General features: G+C 50.2%; 1 protein-coding gene across 1 annotated transcript in view; it reads left to right on the top strand.

Annotated features, from left to right (window-relative positions):
- LOC125734192 (peripheral plasma membrane protein CASK-like) overlaps positions 1 to 17,332 on the top strand; it is an 85,815-nt gene that overhangs the window by 56,631 nt on the left and 11,852 nt on the right. Inside the window, 12 exon segments of the mRNA XM_049006105.1 lie at positions 78 to 180; positions 1,846 to 2,021; positions 2,328 to 2,450; positions 2,771 to 2,854; positions 3,336 to 3,435; positions 4,030 to 4,047; positions 5,684 to 5,805; positions 7,960 to 8,037; positions 14,007 to 14,087; positions 15,734 to 15,799; positions 15,801 to 15,923; positions 16,022 to 16,100. Coding sequence (XP_048862062.1) covers positions 78 to 180; positions 1,846 to 2,021; positions 2,328 to 2,450; positions 2,771 to 2,854; positions 3,336 to 3,435; positions 4,030 to 4,047; positions 5,684 to 5,805; positions 7,960 to 8,037; positions 14,007 to 14,087; positions 15,734 to 15,799; positions 15,801 to 15,923; positions 16,022 to 16,100 — 1,153 coding nt within the window.

The raw sequence follows: 17,332 nt of genomic DNA, 5'->3' as shown, positions 1-17,332 counted from the left end.
TTGTTTTTTGAATCCCTGTTGTGGAATCATTTGCTGAGTTACACTAATAATCCCCCCCCCCCCCCGATATTTCACAGCCCCACTGTGTTCTCCTGGCATCCAAGGAGAACTCTGCTCCAGTGAAGCTGGGGGGCTTTGGTGTGGCCATTCAACTGGGAGAGTCTGGCCTCGTGGCAGGAGGTATGTGAAGGGACACTCCACACCCTCCCCCTTCAATGCACCTGACCACAGATCCACAGATAAAGGTGTTGAAACACTTTCAATGCAATGACACCAGTACTGTTAAGCTCACAAATAACTGGAGGGGTATCAGCTGAGCTGGGTGCTGTGATGCACGGACTCGAGCTTTGGCTGAACTTTGTAAGTAGCCTTATGTAACGCGGAAACAGCAAATTCTTCAGAAGTCTTGCCTGTTTCCTTAATATTTACCACAATATGTAACATGCAGTTTTAGCCTGATCTCCAAGAAACAGGAAAGAACTAATAAAGAAAGAACTGAAAGTGGAATGGAATATGGTCCACGGATATGTCTTTAGACACAAAGGGTTTGAAGGTGCTTATGTGTCCCTAGAAATTCTTTAGAAAATTCTTTAGAAATTCTTTAGAATTGTTGGGATGTTTCAAACGTTATTGGGTATCAGTTTCCTTCTGGTTTATGATTTTGGGTTGGTTTGGTTTTGACTTGGAATTATGAAGTGTGTGTGTGTGTGTGTGTGTGTGTGTGTGTGGACACAAAATGTCCCCCATAATATAATAAGAATCTGTTATCTTGACATGTGCATACCATTTTTTCAGGTCCCCACCTGAATGAAGTCAAAAAACTAAAATGCTTAAAGTCTCGTATTTAGTTTGGTTACTTACGGTTAAGGTTAGGGCTGGGTGGGGGTTAAGGTCGTCAGGTTGGGATTAGAGTTTTCCCCATAAAAATGAATGGAGAGTCCCCACAAAGAAAAACCTCTGTGTGTGTGTGTGTGTGTGTGTGTGTGTGTGCATGCATGCGCGGGTTTTTATGTGCGTGTGTGCTGTGCATGTATGTGATGTGTGTCAGTGTGTGCTGAGCGTGTATGTGATGTGTCAGTGTGTGCTGAGCGTGTATGTGATGTGTGTCAGTGTGCGCTGAGCATGTATGTGATGTGTGTCAGTGTGTGCTGAGCGTGTATGTGATGTGTGTCAGTGTGTGCTGTGCGTGTATGTGATGTGTGTCAGTGTGTGCTGAGCGTGTATGTGATGTGTGTCAGTGTGTGCTGTGCGTGTATGTGATGTGTGTCAGTGTGTGCTGTGCGTGTATGTGATGTGTGTCAGTGTGTGCTGAGCGTGTATGTGATGTGTGTCAGTGTGTGCTGAGCGTGTATGTGATGTGTGTCAGTGTGGGCTGAGCGTGTATGTGATGTGTGTCAGTGTGTGCTGAGCGTGTATGTGATGTGTGTCAGTGTGTGCTGTGCGTGTATGTGATGTGTGTCAGTGTGTGCTGAGCGTGTATGTGATGTGTGTCAGTGTGTGCTGTGCGTGTATGTGATGTGTGTCAGTGTGTGCTGTGCGTGTATGTGATGTGTGTCAGTGTGTGCTGAGCGTGTATGTGATGTGTGTCAGTGTGTGCTGAGCGTGTATGTGATGTGTCAGTGTGTGCTGAGCGTGTATGTGATGTGTGTCAGTGTGTGCTGTGCGTGTATGTGATGTGTGTCAGTGTGTGCTGAGCGTGTATGTGATGTGTGTCAGTGTGTGCTGAGCGTGTATGTGATGTGTGTCAGTGTGTGCTGAGCGTGTATGTGATGTGTGTCAGTGTGTGCTGAGCGTGCCTGTCTCCTAACTGTGGGTGAGCTCCTCAGCTTCTTGTCCGCGCCCCAGGCCGCGTGGGGACGCCCCACTTCATGGCTCCCGAGGTGGTAAAAAGGGAGCCCTACGGCAAGCCGGTGGACGTGTGGGGCTGTGGCGTCATTCTCTTCATCCTCCTCAGCGGCTGCCTGCCCTTCTACGGCACCAAGGACAGGCTGTTTGAGGCCATCATCAAGGGCAAATACAAGGTACCTGTCTACAAGGCAACGCTCAACTTTTTGGCCCAGCAGATGTCTGTGTCATCACCCTTCCGCACTTTCCAGACGCTCAGACATGCAGGCGCATTGTGTCACATGCAATGGGGCTGCGTGCAGCGTGCTGTGTGACTCGGCGGTTGTGGGTTCTTTCTGAGGCTGCTGCGGAGCTTGTGAGCGCCAAAAGCGAGGCGGCTGGCGACCGAGCTCCTGACATGCTCGATGAGTCCGGCGTAGCCCACGTAGTCCCTCGTGTTCTCACACACGTTCTCCACGCTTCTCCCTCATGAATCGCCCTAGATGAACCCGCGGCAGTGGGGTCACATCTCAGAGAGCGCCAAGGACCTGGTGCGCCGCATGCTGATGCTGGACCCAGCCGAACGCATCACGGTGTACGAGGCCCTGAACCATCCCTGGCTGAAGGTACCCCCCCCTCTGGGGACGCACCCCAACCTTCTGTGACCCACAGCTGCGTGGGGACTACACACCCCCGCAGCCCTGTCTAACTGCAATGTCGCTCCTTCTTTGGGAGTTTCTTCTGCCACCTCCTTGTGTCCGGTTAGTGGGGGTAGGGTCCCTGTCAGCACCTCATGTTTTGGTTGCTCCTGGAGGGACCTGGGCTCCCAGTCTGCGCTTGTTTCCCTGTAGCGATTCTTGGGGCAGCTAGGTGTCAGTGGTGAGGTTCTCGGGCAGGATTAATCACAGAGAACAGTCAGCTGGAGCTGGATCTTGTGTCTGTCCAGGAGCGAGATCGCTATGCGTACAAGATCCACCTCCCCGAGACGGTGGAGCAGCTGAGGAAGTTCAACGCCAGGAGGAAGCTGAAGGTGAGCTTCTCCAGAAGGCCTTGCTTTCTAAGTCTGACTGGGCATAATGGCGTTTGAACTGTTTTGATATAAAATGTGTTTTGAGGCATAGTTACCAGAACGCCACATCGCTGGGATGAACACGTAGTCAGGTGGCGTGTGCCTCAGGAGACTAACCCTCTGTGCCTGTGTTCGGAAGGTCGCCAGTCCAAGACCTGGCCTTTGCAGAATAGTCAAATGCCTGTGAGCCCTTGGGCAAGAGCCTTAGCCCCCAGCTCCAAAGGTGCTGCACGCTGGCTGACTCTGTGCTGTCATCCCCAAGCTTGTTCTCACCTGTCCGTGCGTCACGCACAGAGCATGCTGGGATAGGTTAAAGGAAAATAAATCAAGTATCGCTATCCTATTCTAGCAGGACTTGTCGTTTTTTAAGCCTTGCAAATGGCCTCATTGACGAAGCTCTTTCTTTGTGTCTCCCCCTCTTCCTTCCATTTTTGTTCCCCAGGGGGCAGTGCTCGCCGCCGTCTCCAGCCACAAGTTTAACTCCTTCTATGGAGATCCGCCGGAGGAGCTACACGACTTCTCTGAAGACCCCACATCCTCAGGTAGACTCCGGAGCGGCTCTCCTGCCGTCACGGTTACCCGTCTGAGGTGGCGGCCCGTCGCGGCAGGCTGTCACTGTTTGGCTTTCTCTCTTCCCCAACTTACTAGTCAGTGTCCTGGCCTGGTCCTCCATGTTCAGAAACTTTGTGGTGTTGAGCTTTTGTAAAAAGTTTCCTGCGCTGCAGGTCTTCATGCTTCACATTCAGGCCGGCCACTGATTTCCTGGTCCTCCTCACATGTCCGTCTGATTTTCTGCTGAAATATTCCTTTTGTGGAGAAATGTTTTGTGTCAGATAACTGCTGGTCATGGTTCTGTAGTAATCATTTTGTTGTCGTAGTGATGTTGTGTCTTGACACGGACAGGCCAGCCTCGGCACTCGCGGTCCAGGAGGTCTCGCATCTCCAGATCCCACAACTTGAAATGAAAGTATAGATCGTCCCTGCATCACTGAAGGGAGATTGACTGTAAATGACATGGAGCTCTGAGAGTGGAGCCCCTGGAGCGTGGCTGCAGTCCGCAGGCCTGTCTAACACTCTCTCTAACCACTTTCCGTTTGTTAATGTCTGTTGTTTGTTCCCCTGCTGCCTTGGTTCAGGACTGCTAGCCGCAGAAAGTAGGTAACCCCCCAACCCCACCCCCCATGATTTATTGAATGCTGGGATTTCACTTGCACTGTGTGGACCTCACTGCCAATTCACCCCTGACCATCCCTGTACGCCTCAGTGAAACATCTTAGTACTGCCCCTGTGAGCTCAAGGAGAGCCCCTGGATTAGACGACCTGTTGGACTCGGACCTGTCTGATTCGGACCTGTCTGATTCGGACCACACTCGGGCTTGTCTGATTCGGTTCGGACTCGGGCCTGTCTGATTCAGACCGGACTCGGGCGTGTCTGATTTGGACCTGATTCGGACCAAACTCGGGCCTGTCTGATTCGGACCTGTCTGATTTAGTTCTATCTGATTCGGGCCTGTCTGATTGGAACCTGTCTGATTTGGACCGGACTTGGACCTGTCTGATTCGGACCGGACTCGGGCCTGTCTGATTCGGACCTGATTCAGGCCTGTCTGATTCGGACTGGACTTGGGCCTGTCTGATTTAGTTCTATCGGGCCTGTCTGATTTGGCCCCGGCTGCAGACTGGGCCTCAAGCTCATGCATCTGACAGCTCCCATTATGGCTCGTGCGTAGCCTGGCCCGCTGTCTATAATTTCTGGCAGGGACAAAATTATTTTATTTGGGCCCCCAAGCCGTACAACCCCTCCCACCTGCCTTCCCCATCCTCCACCAACTGCTTTAGTCGCACAGAGCGGTTTGCTATGAACCTTCCCACCAGTGATGACACTGAGGGCCAGTGCCCCTCACCCTCGCCAGCTGGCAGTCTTAACATGTTTCAGTGGCTCCCCGCCCCCATCGCCGGCCTGCATGCTACATGGTCCATCTGCCCGCCTCGCTCTCGCAGCCACACGCCCTTGCGGACGTGCTCTGCCTTTCCCGTTCCTTCCCCTAGTTGACAGTTAACGTTAAGTGGAAGCGGCCCGTGGCTATCTGCAGATCAAACTGCGGGTCAGAACCGTGCACAGATCTTGCGTCTACATTCCAGGATGAGGTGGGAGTATCAAGCTGCTGATAAAGCCTGCATGCAGTGCACTTCCCTGGGCTTTTCCCATGACAAGTTCAGCTCTGTGCTACATTTTCTGTTTTTTTAGTAGATGCTTTTACCTGAAGTGGCATAGAGTTGTAAAGACAAGCCCAGTCAGGGCCTGCAGCAATCAGGAGGGGACGGGCTTTTCTCAGGGGCCCAATGGTCAAATTGCAGTACCAGCTCAGGGATTTGAACCAGCAACCTTCTGATTAAAGGCACAGGACCCTTAACCTGCTGAGCCACACACTAACTTCTGTCACACTCCCTGAAGTGAGTCTGTTCTGGGTTGTCCTGATCCAGGTTGTTCTCCAGAGCGGCCACAGAAGTGCCCCAGTACGCCTTAGTCCACATTACGAGAAGAGTCCCAAACTGGTTATGTTTCCTTATGGTGGTTCCTTAATGAGTCCATGGGGAACAGCAGGCCGGCTTTGGGAGCTGCAGGCCAGCTTGGGGAGCAGCAGGCCGGCTTTGGTAGCTGCAGGCCGGCTTGGGGAACAGCAGGCCGGCTTGGGGAGCAAGCAGGCCAGTTTGGGGAGCTGCAGGCCAGTTTGGGAAGCTGGGGGGATGTCGTCTGAGAGTGCGGCACTTCTCTGTGTCCGAGTACAGGGGCTGTGTCTCAGGTGCTGGACAGCCTGGAGGAGATTCATGCCCTGACCGACTGCAGCGAGAAGGACCTGGACTTCCTGCACAGCGTCTTCCAGGACGAGCATCTCCACACCCTGCTGGATGTGAGTGCGCAGAGTGGCTCTGTGCAGCGTATATTCAATCCATATGAATTTTATATAGCAAAGAAAGAAAGTGAGATGGCAATGGAGGAGAGGAACCAAAACCGAAAATATTATGTCGCACAGAGTAAAATTTGACGTGTTTTTCCTGCAGAGCTGTGAAATTAACACTGATTTGAATTTCACTCCAATATGTCTGAATTCCACAGGTTAAATTCCTTGCTATCTGTGTTTACGTTTGGCAGCCTGATCACAGAGATAACAGGTGTGATATTTTCATTCAGACTTACAGCAGGGGTTTGCATCCCTGCATAGTGAGATCTGAATCAATCCCGGACTAATCCAATTATATTCTGAATTTTTTAGGGCCCCCGTCACTCTGGGGCCCTTGGAATCGTCCCACCTTTGCCCCCCTTTACGGCGCCCGGTACCAACAGATAAATTTACAGCAAAGTATGAAAATACACACATATTTCACCATGGATTCGCTGCCACATTTGCATTTATTTATTTATATAAAGCATTGACATGTAAGTCAGGCAGATAACGCACCGTATTCTGTCCAGGTCTTGTTTAATCTGGCAGGGAAGTCGTAAAAACAAGTGAATTTAGTTCCATTTTTTAGTGTGTGAATTTTTTTTTTAAATGTTCTAAAAAATAGCTGGTTAGTGTGTGATTTAAGCCCGATCCTCTTATGCCACCCACCAATGGGCATTATCTGCGGACTGGAAGACACACGTCCTTGCAGAGGCAGCCGACGGATAAACAGCTGCCACACGGAGGCACACGGGAAACATTCCGCCTTTCTGTCTTTGCTTTTCTCTTTGTTTTTCTCAATTAATGCCAGAGAGGAAGTGCGCTGAAAGGTGAGCCACTGGGTTATCCCCACAAAGACTTGTGTGGCGTGTGGGGACCAGCCTGCAGGTGGCGGTAGGGAATCCTTGGCTGGGAGGCAGAGCCAGACTTGCAGATGCAGGTGACCTGCCTCACCAGGAGTGTGTAGAAGGCGCCAGAGAGGCGCCGGGTCCTTTATGGAGGCCGGTGCATCAGCGTCTCCACGGCCTGGTTCTCAGAACTTACCTACCTGCTGGCTTATTTCCTAATAGCTCCAGACAGCAGAGTGTGTTTCTTTCTACATATCTAGCATTGCAGCAAGTGCTGGAAAATGCACAAGCCTTTATGGAAGATGTGGGAAGATATATTTAGCCAGTTGGGTGTAGCAGCTTAAAGCCGTGTTTCTGGCTTTGAGCACCAGTAGACCACTAGATGCTTTGCTCTGATGTTAAATTCAGAGAATTATTGGCTCTGATCAGCAGAAATGAGGTAAGTGTGAGGAGCTGAAAGAAGATGCCGGAAACCTGCTGCTGCTGCAGCCACATACGGTACACGGGGGCGGAGTCTAGGCTCTGGCAGCAGCAGTGGCTGATGGGAGTTAAGCAGCTTCCTGGGGTCAGCCCCCCTGACCTGGACACCACAGGGATGAGCGGCCTTCAGTAGTGACTTCACATCATTTTACTGAAGCCAGAAATCTTCACAGTCCCGAGCCTGTGAGGTGACCCATCCTAGCTCTCACTACTTTAAAATTTTTTTAGCAACACTGGTCCTATTTACATCACAAAAGCATGTATTTGAGGTATAAAGCATGTAAACAAATATAATTGTTGTTCATCAAACTAACTTTTACAGCAAAGCAATGAAGGTTCTTGTTATTGTTAGTTGTTTCCAGTGGTAAAAACACAACAGTTAAAGAGGGTCACCACCGGTGACTCAATAACAGTTAGCAAACAGAGCCTTGTGGAGACGATTCGGCAGTGTGGCATTGATCTGTGTACTTTGGGGTTCGCCTCCCTTGAAGGAGTTACCTTTGACTGAGATATTGACTCACAATGTTAAACACTGAGAATTTTGTGACCAAAAACAAAACAACTGTGTGTGGGTAAAGAAGAAGAGCGCTGGGGGAGGGAGGGGGGGGGGGTGATTGGCGGCGGGGCCGTACACCCTTGGATTTCCAGAAGTACTGTCATCCACATGGTGATGACCCTGCTCCCTGTGACACGGATGTGGGCCCCCGATCACCCAGTTTCGCACAGTTATGCGCTTGTGTCATCGCAATATGTGACCACTAAAAGTTCTAAAAATTCACTTCTTGTCTTACAGCTGTATGACAAGATCAACACCAAGTCCTCCCCACAAATCAGAAATCCCCCGAGTGATGCTGTCCAGAGAGCCAAAGAGGTGAGATTTCTGTGAGTGCCTTGTCGAGTTTGAACATGCAGCTTCTCCAGTTCTCATATCTTTTGGGGCATCATCAGAACGTTGAACTCCCTGTGGCCAGTTTTTCCACAAGTGTCCCAAGAACAAATTTTGAACATATTTTTACATTTTATACAAATGCTTTAATTGTCATGTATGATGTTAGGGTTACTGGCAAATTAAAGTTTAGATGAAAACCAATACCAATCCTTGACAATAGCAATTCCATAGTTTCTTTGTAGTCGGTGTTTCTTAAGGGACGTGTCATAGAAACATATACAGAGCATAGGAGCATGCTTACCTGCAAAGGCTGTATGTGTCCTTATTTCATCATGATGATAATAATAATAACAATAAGGCTTCAACCAGCAACCTTCTGATCACAAGCACAGAGGTTTAGCCCACTGAGCCGCAGACTCAGAAGTGAGGAGCGAGACCCTCTCTCATTAACCTCGGGACACATTGAACTCTGCAAAATCAAGATGTTCTACAAATCGGAGTGTAAGAAGTTCATTTTGATTTTCGTTTAAAAACCGCTGAGAATGCCTCTTGAAAATGTCATTGTGTTGTAGTGTCAGTTCATTTCATTAAACTAATGGAACTTCTTGTACGGATAGCAAAAAGAGTCTAAAGGTTTTGTGAAATTAATACAAAAGGGATTAAGGACTGTTCCTGTTTCCTACCACATGTGCCGCTAATTAACCAACAAGCGATTATCGCCTGATAATAGGAGCAGCCCGTGTCATCGTCGCTGCGTCTCCTTTTTGAAGCCTGGCCCTCCTGCCGAACTCTGCACGACCCCAGTGCCGTACTCGCCCTCCCTTTCCAGTGCTATCCGTAGCCCACACACTCGCCCTCCCTTTCCAGTGCTATCCGTAGCCCACACACTCGCCCTCCCTTTCCAGTGCTATCCGTAGCCCACACACTCGCCCTCCCTTTCCAGTGCTATCCGTAGCCCACACACTCGCCCTCCCTTTCCAGTGCTATCCGTAGCCCACACACTCGCCCTCCCTTTCCAGTGCTATCCGTAGCCCACACACTCGCCCTCCCTTTCCAGTGCTATCCGTAGCCCACACACTCGCCCTCCCTTTCCAGTGCTATCCGTAGCCAACACACTCGCCCTCCCTTTCCAGTGCTATCCGTAGCCCACACACTCGCCCTCCCTTTCCAGTGCTATCCGTAGCCCACACACTCGCCCTCCCTTTCCAGTGCTATCCGTAGCCAACACACTCGCCCTCCCTTTCCAGTGCTATCCGTAGCCCACACACTCGCCCTCCCTTTCCAGTGCTATCCATAGCCCACACACTCGCCCTCCCTTTCCAGTGCTATCCGTAGCCCACACACTCGCCCTCCCTTTCCAGTGCTATCCGTAGCCCACACACTCGCCCTCCCTTTCCAGTGCTATCCGTAGCCCACACACTCGCCCTCCCTTTCCAGTGCTATCCGTAGCCCACACACTCGCACTCCCTTTCCAGTGCTATCCGTAGCCCACACACTCGCCCTCCCTTTCCAGTGCTATCCGTAGCCCACACACTCGCCCTCCCTTTCCAGTGCTATCCGTAGCCCACACACTCGCCCTCCCTTTCCAGTGCTATCCGTAGCCCACACACTCGCCCTCCCTTTCCAGTGCTATCCGTAGACCACACACTCGCCCTCCCTTTCCAGTGCTATCCGTAGACCACACACTCGCCCTCCCTTTCCAGTGCTATCTGTAGCCCACACCCTCACCCTCCTTTTCTAGTGCTATTCATAGCCCACACACTCGCCCTCCCTTTCCAGTGCTATCTGTAGCCCACACCCTCACCCTCCCTTTCCAGTGCTATCTGTAGCCCACACCCTCACCCTCCCTTTCCAGTGCTATTCATAGCCCACACACTCGCCCTCCCTTTCCAGTGCTATCCATAGCCCACACACTCGCCCTCCCCCCTTTCCAGTGCTATCTGTAGCCCACACCCTCACCCTCCCTTTCCAGTGCTATTCATAGCCCACACACTCGCCCTCCCCTTTCCAGTGCTATCTGTAGCCCACACCCTCACCCTCCCTTTCCAGTGCTATCTGTAGCCCACACCCTCACCCTCCCTTTCCAGTGCTATTCATAGCCCACACACTCGCCCTCCCTTTCCAGTGCTATCTGTAGCCCACACCCTCACCCTCCTTTTCCAGTACTATTCATAGCCCACACACTCGCCCTCCCTTTCCAGTGCTATCTGTAGCCCACACCCTCACCCTCCCTTTCCAGTGCTATCTGTAGCCCACACCCTCACCCTCCCTTTCCAGTGCTATTCATAGCCCACACACTCACCCTCCCTTTCCAGTGCTATCCATAGCCCACACACTCCCCCTTCCTTTCCAGTGCTATGCGTAGCCCATGCACTCGCCCTCCCTTTCCAGTGCTATCCGTAGCCCACACATTTGCACATGTACGCCTTGTGGTGGGAGCATTCCCACAGAGGGGTCCTCTTTGCTTTGATGTCTGCATGTTTCTGTAGAAATGAATCAACCTGAAAGTCTGCCCGTCAGCTTCTGTTTCAGCAATGTGCCGACAGTAGGTCAACCCGATAATCCATGTCAGAAGGGACACTTTGAGCTACTTCAGGTTTTACTAACTAATAGCTGTCTTGCTTGGCTAATTAGTTCAGTTCTTCTTGAGCTCTCTGTCGCCCTGGGCATCCACAGGCTGGCGATCCTGTGTAGTTTTTATCAAAATTCAGAAGTGAGAGCCTGCAAATGCTACTCCACAGGTGTCTGTCAGTGTCCCACATGAGCGCAGTGAACTTCATGTGACACTGGAACCAGTGCAGATCTACTTCTATGCTGCATGTTCTTGATCTGCTTCCAGGGGTGCAGCTAGACATTCTGGACCCCCTGATGATATGTCAAGGGCCCCTGTGAATTGCTGGTACCCTGCTGTGAAGTGCTGGTCCCCCCCCCGTGAAGTGCTGGTCCCCCCCTGTGAAGTGCTGGTCCCCTCCTGTGAAGTTCTGGTCCCCCCCGTGAAGTGCTGGTCCCCCCCTGTGAAGTTCTGGTCCCCCCCTGTGAAGTGCTGGTCCCCCCCTGTGAAGTTCTGGTCCCCAACTGTGAAGTGCTGGTGCCCCGCTGTGAAGTGCTTTCCCCCCCCCCCCCCTGTGAAGTGCTTTTCCCCCCCCTGTGAAGTGCTGGTCCCCCCCCTGTGAAGTGCTGGTCCCCCCTGTGAAGTGCTGGTCCCCCCCTGTACGGGCCATGCCCATACAGCGCCCCATCTGCTACATCTAGAACCCCCCCCATAATAGTGCCATTAGGGACCCATCCTCTACATCTTGCCTCGACGACACCCAGAAGTCATTTTTATGATATAAGAGAATGAACTGGAAACAGGACGGACCGTCCTCTTCTTTTGAACATTATTAGCCTTTTGTGTGCAGCTCTCTCAATTTCTCTCAAGCGTCTAACCGCGAAGATGCTTGTCTCTGCCTGCATGTATATTTCTGTCTGATTTTGTAGACCTGGCTTCTTATGACCTCTTGTCCAGGTTCAACCATCCGTTGAGTTGTTGTTGGACGTGAACGAACTGAAGCATTTAAATCCTGATTTTGGAATGCCACTGCCTGCCACGGTGTTCAGCAGTTTATTTTATTCTAGAGTTTATTTTAGTCTAGAAAGACCTGGAATGGGAAGATATATCTACATGAAATTACAGGAAGTTGCTATATTATAATCTTAAATCTTATCCTAAATTGCTATATTATAATCTTATCTTAAAGTGCATATTGTCGTTTCAGTTAATATTTGTCAAACTGGATCAGGCAATTTTGTGGCAATAAAAAAACTTTCTTTTTCATAATTTCTGAAACAGAATAAAGAGCCGTTATACTGATTACGACGTGAAGCATTTTTTATTTGTAAGCAGACTGAAATGTGACTGAAAATTATAGGAGGTCCTGAACGAACATGTTCGTTTTACCACGACCCGGACATGCACAGTTGAAGGGGTTAAAGCCTATCTTTGTGGAGGGTTGAACTGGACAATTTTCTGTCTGTAACATGGCCAAGTTAGGGGAGCAGTATGTTTCATGTTGCCCTCACATGCGGCCAGGCAAGCATGGCGGAGCACTGGGTCTCCTTCGATCGCTACATTAGGTCTGCTTTGCTTTGTGTAAAATCCCAGCTTCACACTGCTGGAGGATTTCATTTTTCCGGTTGGAGTTTGTGGTGATGATTCTGATTGTGCCACACGTGTTTCGCCAGGCAGAGCGTGCCGTCACCCGCTGGGGTGTGGGCTGTGTTTGACCCCGGCCGCTTCTCCAAGAGAATGAGGCTGCACTCACTTCCTGAAAGCTTGCTTCACAAGCAGAAACATCTCCATTCCCTCCACCGTGGAGAAAAAGTGGCAAAATGCCGCGCAAATCAGAGGTTTCGGGTTGACAGAAACACAACAGGAAGTTTGTCTGAACCGGCTTTGAAGAGGTAAAATGCGAGTTTGAATGTCTCCCCAGACTCTTCTGCAGCATTACTCGATATTGCTGTAACACTGTGGGCATGCCCCTGCTTTGCTTTTGCTAAGTTTGGCCTCTCACCCTCTTTCTGAACACAGGCCATTGTTGGGCATGTGTGCCATAAAACCTTTGCGCCAGTCGTCTCGCTAACATCTCCTTGCTGAATGACAGACCTCATTCTGCCCATCTAACACGCGCTACTATCCGTATGACTAAGTTCTCTGCTAATGGTATCCATGGCGACTAAGCCCAGTCCCCCGTTCACTGCCCGCCCATCACAGGGAACAGAGCAGCCGTTCACATCGCTCCCCCTATATAAACTTTGTGATGGTGGGGTCCCATATCAGTACCTCCCCCCCCCCAAACGTTCAGGGGTCTCCGCACATCAGCAGGACGGGGGAGGGAAATGACTGCTGATGAAATTATGTGTCAGAAGCCTCGCTGATCGGCACTGCTGCCCACAGTGGGTTAGAGAATATGCCGCCTGTGCTCTCAAAACCAGGTTATCAACCACAGCGGCCTAGTGGGAGATGTACATCTGCTAGACACCGCAAAGGCGGCCTCGCTGAAACTTGTTATTTTGTGCCTCTAGTCACGGTAACCGGTGCTTCGTATCACCTCAGTTTCAGCTCTGACTCATTCCCGGAGCAGCGCGGTCTGTCGCTTTGGTTCTGTGAAACTTCATAACTCTTTTCATCTGAGTTTTAGGTGACTGAGGGGAGGCAGGTCCTCTGCAATAACCCTCACTGCTCGCTCCACTGTTGCCTAATTCGCTGAAACTAAAACGCTTTAAAACATTCCTTTCTTGGGGATGGGAGGGGGGTGTTTGCAGTCAAGTGGAAGGTCTGATTGGGGTTATGCCTTACACCAGACCCCTCTGGCTGGCTGGCCCCTGGCTGGAAGTCCCAGTGATAACTTCCATGCAGGAATATGCACACTGGTGTGTGTCCTTCTAAACCCTCTGTAGAGGCGTGAGTATCTCTCCTGTGTATTGGAGAATCCCGGGGGAGATGAGGCGAGTGCGGCTTTGAAGCATCTGCAATATGTAAGCCAAGTTCCCCTTCTTTGCTGGGGGGGGTTAGCATTTTGCCTCATTCCTACTCTTAGCCGTTAATCTTCTGCACGGGACTTTATGGCAGATTCCCAGACTGAGCCGAGACCAGTGTTTAAACTGCAATAGCTAAAGCATGCTTGTCTTTACATAGCACTGGGGTCACCCAGACTATGACATTCTTTGATTAAGCTCTGTTCACTGTGCTCAATCAGCCCCTGGGGGTTGGGCTAGGGCCTTCCAGGGGGCGTGGTCATGGGCGGGAATCAGTGAGTGGGCGGGGCATATGAGTGGCCATTCTGAGTCATTAGCATCGCGCTGTGGTTTAGGTGACCCATCTGTTCAGTAGCCATGAGAAGGTTTCCCACGGCACCAGGAAGGCCCTGTAAGCAGCCCAGCTGACAGCCCTCTCTCACCCCACTCCCCAGGTACTAGAAGAGATTTCCTGCTACCCCGAGAACAGCGACGTTAAAGAGCTAAGGCGGATTCTCACTCAGCCGCATTTTATGGTGAGTACAGAGACGGCGCCATTCCGCCTGATCCCGGATCAGCGACGAGGCCGCGTGGGCACGACTGTGCTACAAAGCGACTAACACGCTAGTCTGATCCCGGATCAGCGACGAGGCCGTGTGGGCACGACCGTGCTACAAAGCGACTAACACGCCAGCCTGGTCACTGTAGCCTCACACATCTAACAGTTTGTGCATATTCTGCCAGGTGTGTAAACACTGGATCGATGTCGCACTGCGGACTATGAGCTCAGGCTTCATAGCTTTCCAGATCCCTGTTTGTGGACAAGGAAAGATTTATCAATCATCAACATGCCGTATGAAAACAACTCGTATATATGTTTGGATCTGTATGAAAAAGAGGCTGATTGTCTTTTTGATATAAGATCATTTGTGTCAGCTTGAGATGACGCCTTGCTGTATCCTGCCCTCCCATGCTGATAACCTGCATTATCTATCGGTTAATCACTAATCAGGTGAGACTTAATCAATAACCTTTTTCAGCAGTCTGCAGCGCACATTTTGGGAACAATCCCCCTTATACTTTTACCGGTTATTTTTCACTGAGCTCTGTTCTAATGGAAATGTCTCTTAAAGATTAAAAATGCAATCATGTTAAATGCACCGATCTGAAATGGAGCAGGGAGAGGGACTGATGTTGAGACGATGGCAGAGGAGAGTGACCCCCAAATCCAGCCCAAGCAGTCACGTATGCAGGCGGCCCATCATCCTTCACTACGCCCCGTGTTCCATGTCGCTCAGTGGGGGCCTTTTTGTGGGGCTCTGCCCCCCCTGTTAAAGGGCTTCACATTTTTGGGAGGGGTGGGGGGTGCAGCGTGATGTCAGCTGGACATTCCCCTCTGCGGCGTTCCCAGCACGCTGCCTGGTGTGGAGCCCCTTCCAGCTGGTTGGAGGCCTGCCTTGCACTGGGCTCATCACTGCCAGCCCAGTTGCTTCCCCAGCTCTCAGCTGTTCAGCCAAATACGCTGACACAGCCCTTATGGGGAGTGGGGGAGCAGAGGCTCGAGGGGAAGTCTGGGACATCTGTTTGTGTATGTGTGCGGGGGGGGGGGTTGCATAGATTACATTTGGGGACTAAAACGTTCCCAAAGTGCAGTATAAACCCAGTTTTTAAAAAAATCTGTGACTGCAATCAAAAAAGTAAAAATGCCAAAAGTCTCGTATTTTGATTGGTTACTTATGGTTAAGGTTATGTCTGGGTGCGGGTTAAGGCTGTCGTGATTGAGATTAGCGTTTCTCCCATAGAAATGAATGGAAGGTCCCCATTTAGATAGGTATGCCAACGTGTGTGTGTGTGTGTGTGTGTGTTAGTGTGAGAGTGTGTGCGTGTACATCTGTGTGTGAATTAGTTTGTGCCTGTGAGTGTGTGTATGTCTCTATGGCAGTGTGTAAACGTCTATGTGTCCATGTCAGATATTTTTAGCTCACAGAGACACATTTTGCTGATGTGTATAAACATCCATCCATGCCCCCCCCCCCCTCAAAGACTAACGGGGGACATTGCAACACACCTACGTATCTGCAGGAACATAGTTTTGAATCATCATCAGTTTGGGGTCAATCAGTCAAAGGGAATTCACATAGAAATAGTTGGCGTGTGTCTGAACTGTCCTCTCCCCCCCCAGGCCTTACTGCAGACCCATGACGTGGTGGCCCATGAGGTGTACAGTGACGAGGCCCTGAGGGTCACACCCCCCCCCCACCTCGCCCTACCTGAACGGCGACTCGCCGGAGAGCGCCAACGGTGACATGGACCTGGAGAACGTGACGCGGGTTCGCCTGGTGCAGTTCCAGAAGAACACGGACGAGCCCATGGTGCGTGAGAAGGCGCCGTGGGGCCTGATCTTCCCGTGCGATTGCCGCCAGCATGCTCTCATGTTCACTGCGGACTCCCGCAATCCTCTCTTCACCAGGGCATCACTCTGAAGATGAACGACCTAAACCACTGCATTGTAGCACGAATCATGCATGGGGGCATGATCCACAGGCAAGGTGGGTGGCCGCTCTCCCCCCCGTCTCGCGCAATCGCGGTCCGCCGGCCCCACGATCAGGGCCGTCATCCTCAACAAAAATAATGCTATATGAAAAATTATTGTAACGTCAAATAGAATGTGATACGAAAATCAAATAAGAAACAACTGAACGAAAACTATTAATACTGCTTCTGAAACTAAATGAAATTAAATAAAAACAAACGTCAGATGCTTTCTGTTACCGTTTTTACACTATTTAGCTAAAGTAATGATTTGGTTTGATCTTAATTTTCCACAAATAATTCCTGGAACATGTCTGTGCATTTTGAGGACATTAGCAGCTCATATGCAGTGTGTATTCATGTAGGATTATCTAAAGATCAGACACGTAAAATTACTGCAGAACTTCCAGTCTATTGGCAAGAAATAAAGTAAACTTAAACTGAAACTAAAATATATAAAAACTACATATAAATAAAATAAAACCACACTGAGAACTATTTAAAACCAAATTGGATTTCAAATGAAGATCGAAAGTAATATAATGACTGTAAATGACTAAGTGAAAAAAATCAAACCTATAATTCAATTTATTCATATATAGCGCCTTTCACACGTTGTAATACGTTACAAAATCATGAAGAGATAAAATACAAAAATAGGGAAACGGTAAGACAGAGGAATGAGAGACAAAGTGTGATAAAAGAGGACAGGAACTGAAATCCTTCCAAGTAGGGAAGGGGGAAAAAATCTCTGGGGGTCAAAGGTCAACTGGCTGCCCAAACCCCCCCCCCCCCCCGGGCATGCTAACAATATAGAAAAACAAAAGAGTGGGCCTGCCTGCTAAAAGCAAGGTGTAGACTGTAGTTCAGTCAAGCCAAAGTTCATCAGTGAGGCCTGTGCAGGGCGGCAGATTGAAGGCTGCACCCACAGTGTTACAGCTCTTAGGTCACACACTGTCATCCTCCATGGGACTGAACCAGGACTCCACCCCGAGCACCATCCAGACATGTGTGATCAGAACGTGCACTGACACATTAATGGACAAGCATAGTAGATTTAAATGGCATGTAGAGCAGCACCAGCAGTCACAGTTACAGTGTGTTAGGTTGTGGGTAATAAGCTAAACTGAGGTCTCCAAACGAGCCCGATGGGCCGGATGGTCTCTTCTTGGTTGTAAATTGCTTATATTCTTATGTTCATTCGAGATTTAAAGACCCAGACTGATTCGGGATCCTGAACATAGGCTGG

This window comes from Brienomyrus brachyistius, chromosome 1, assembly GCF_023856365.1.
Source record: "Brienomyrus brachyistius isolate T26 chromosome 1, BBRACH_0.4, whole genome shotgun sequence".
NCBI classification, from domain to species: Eukaryota; Metazoa; Chordata; class Actinopteri; order Osteoglossiformes; family Mormyridae; genus Brienomyrus; species Brienomyrus brachyistius.
The sequence above is the reverse complement of the archived record's forward strand: the minus strand, read 5'-3'. Positions and strand labels throughout refer to the sequence as shown.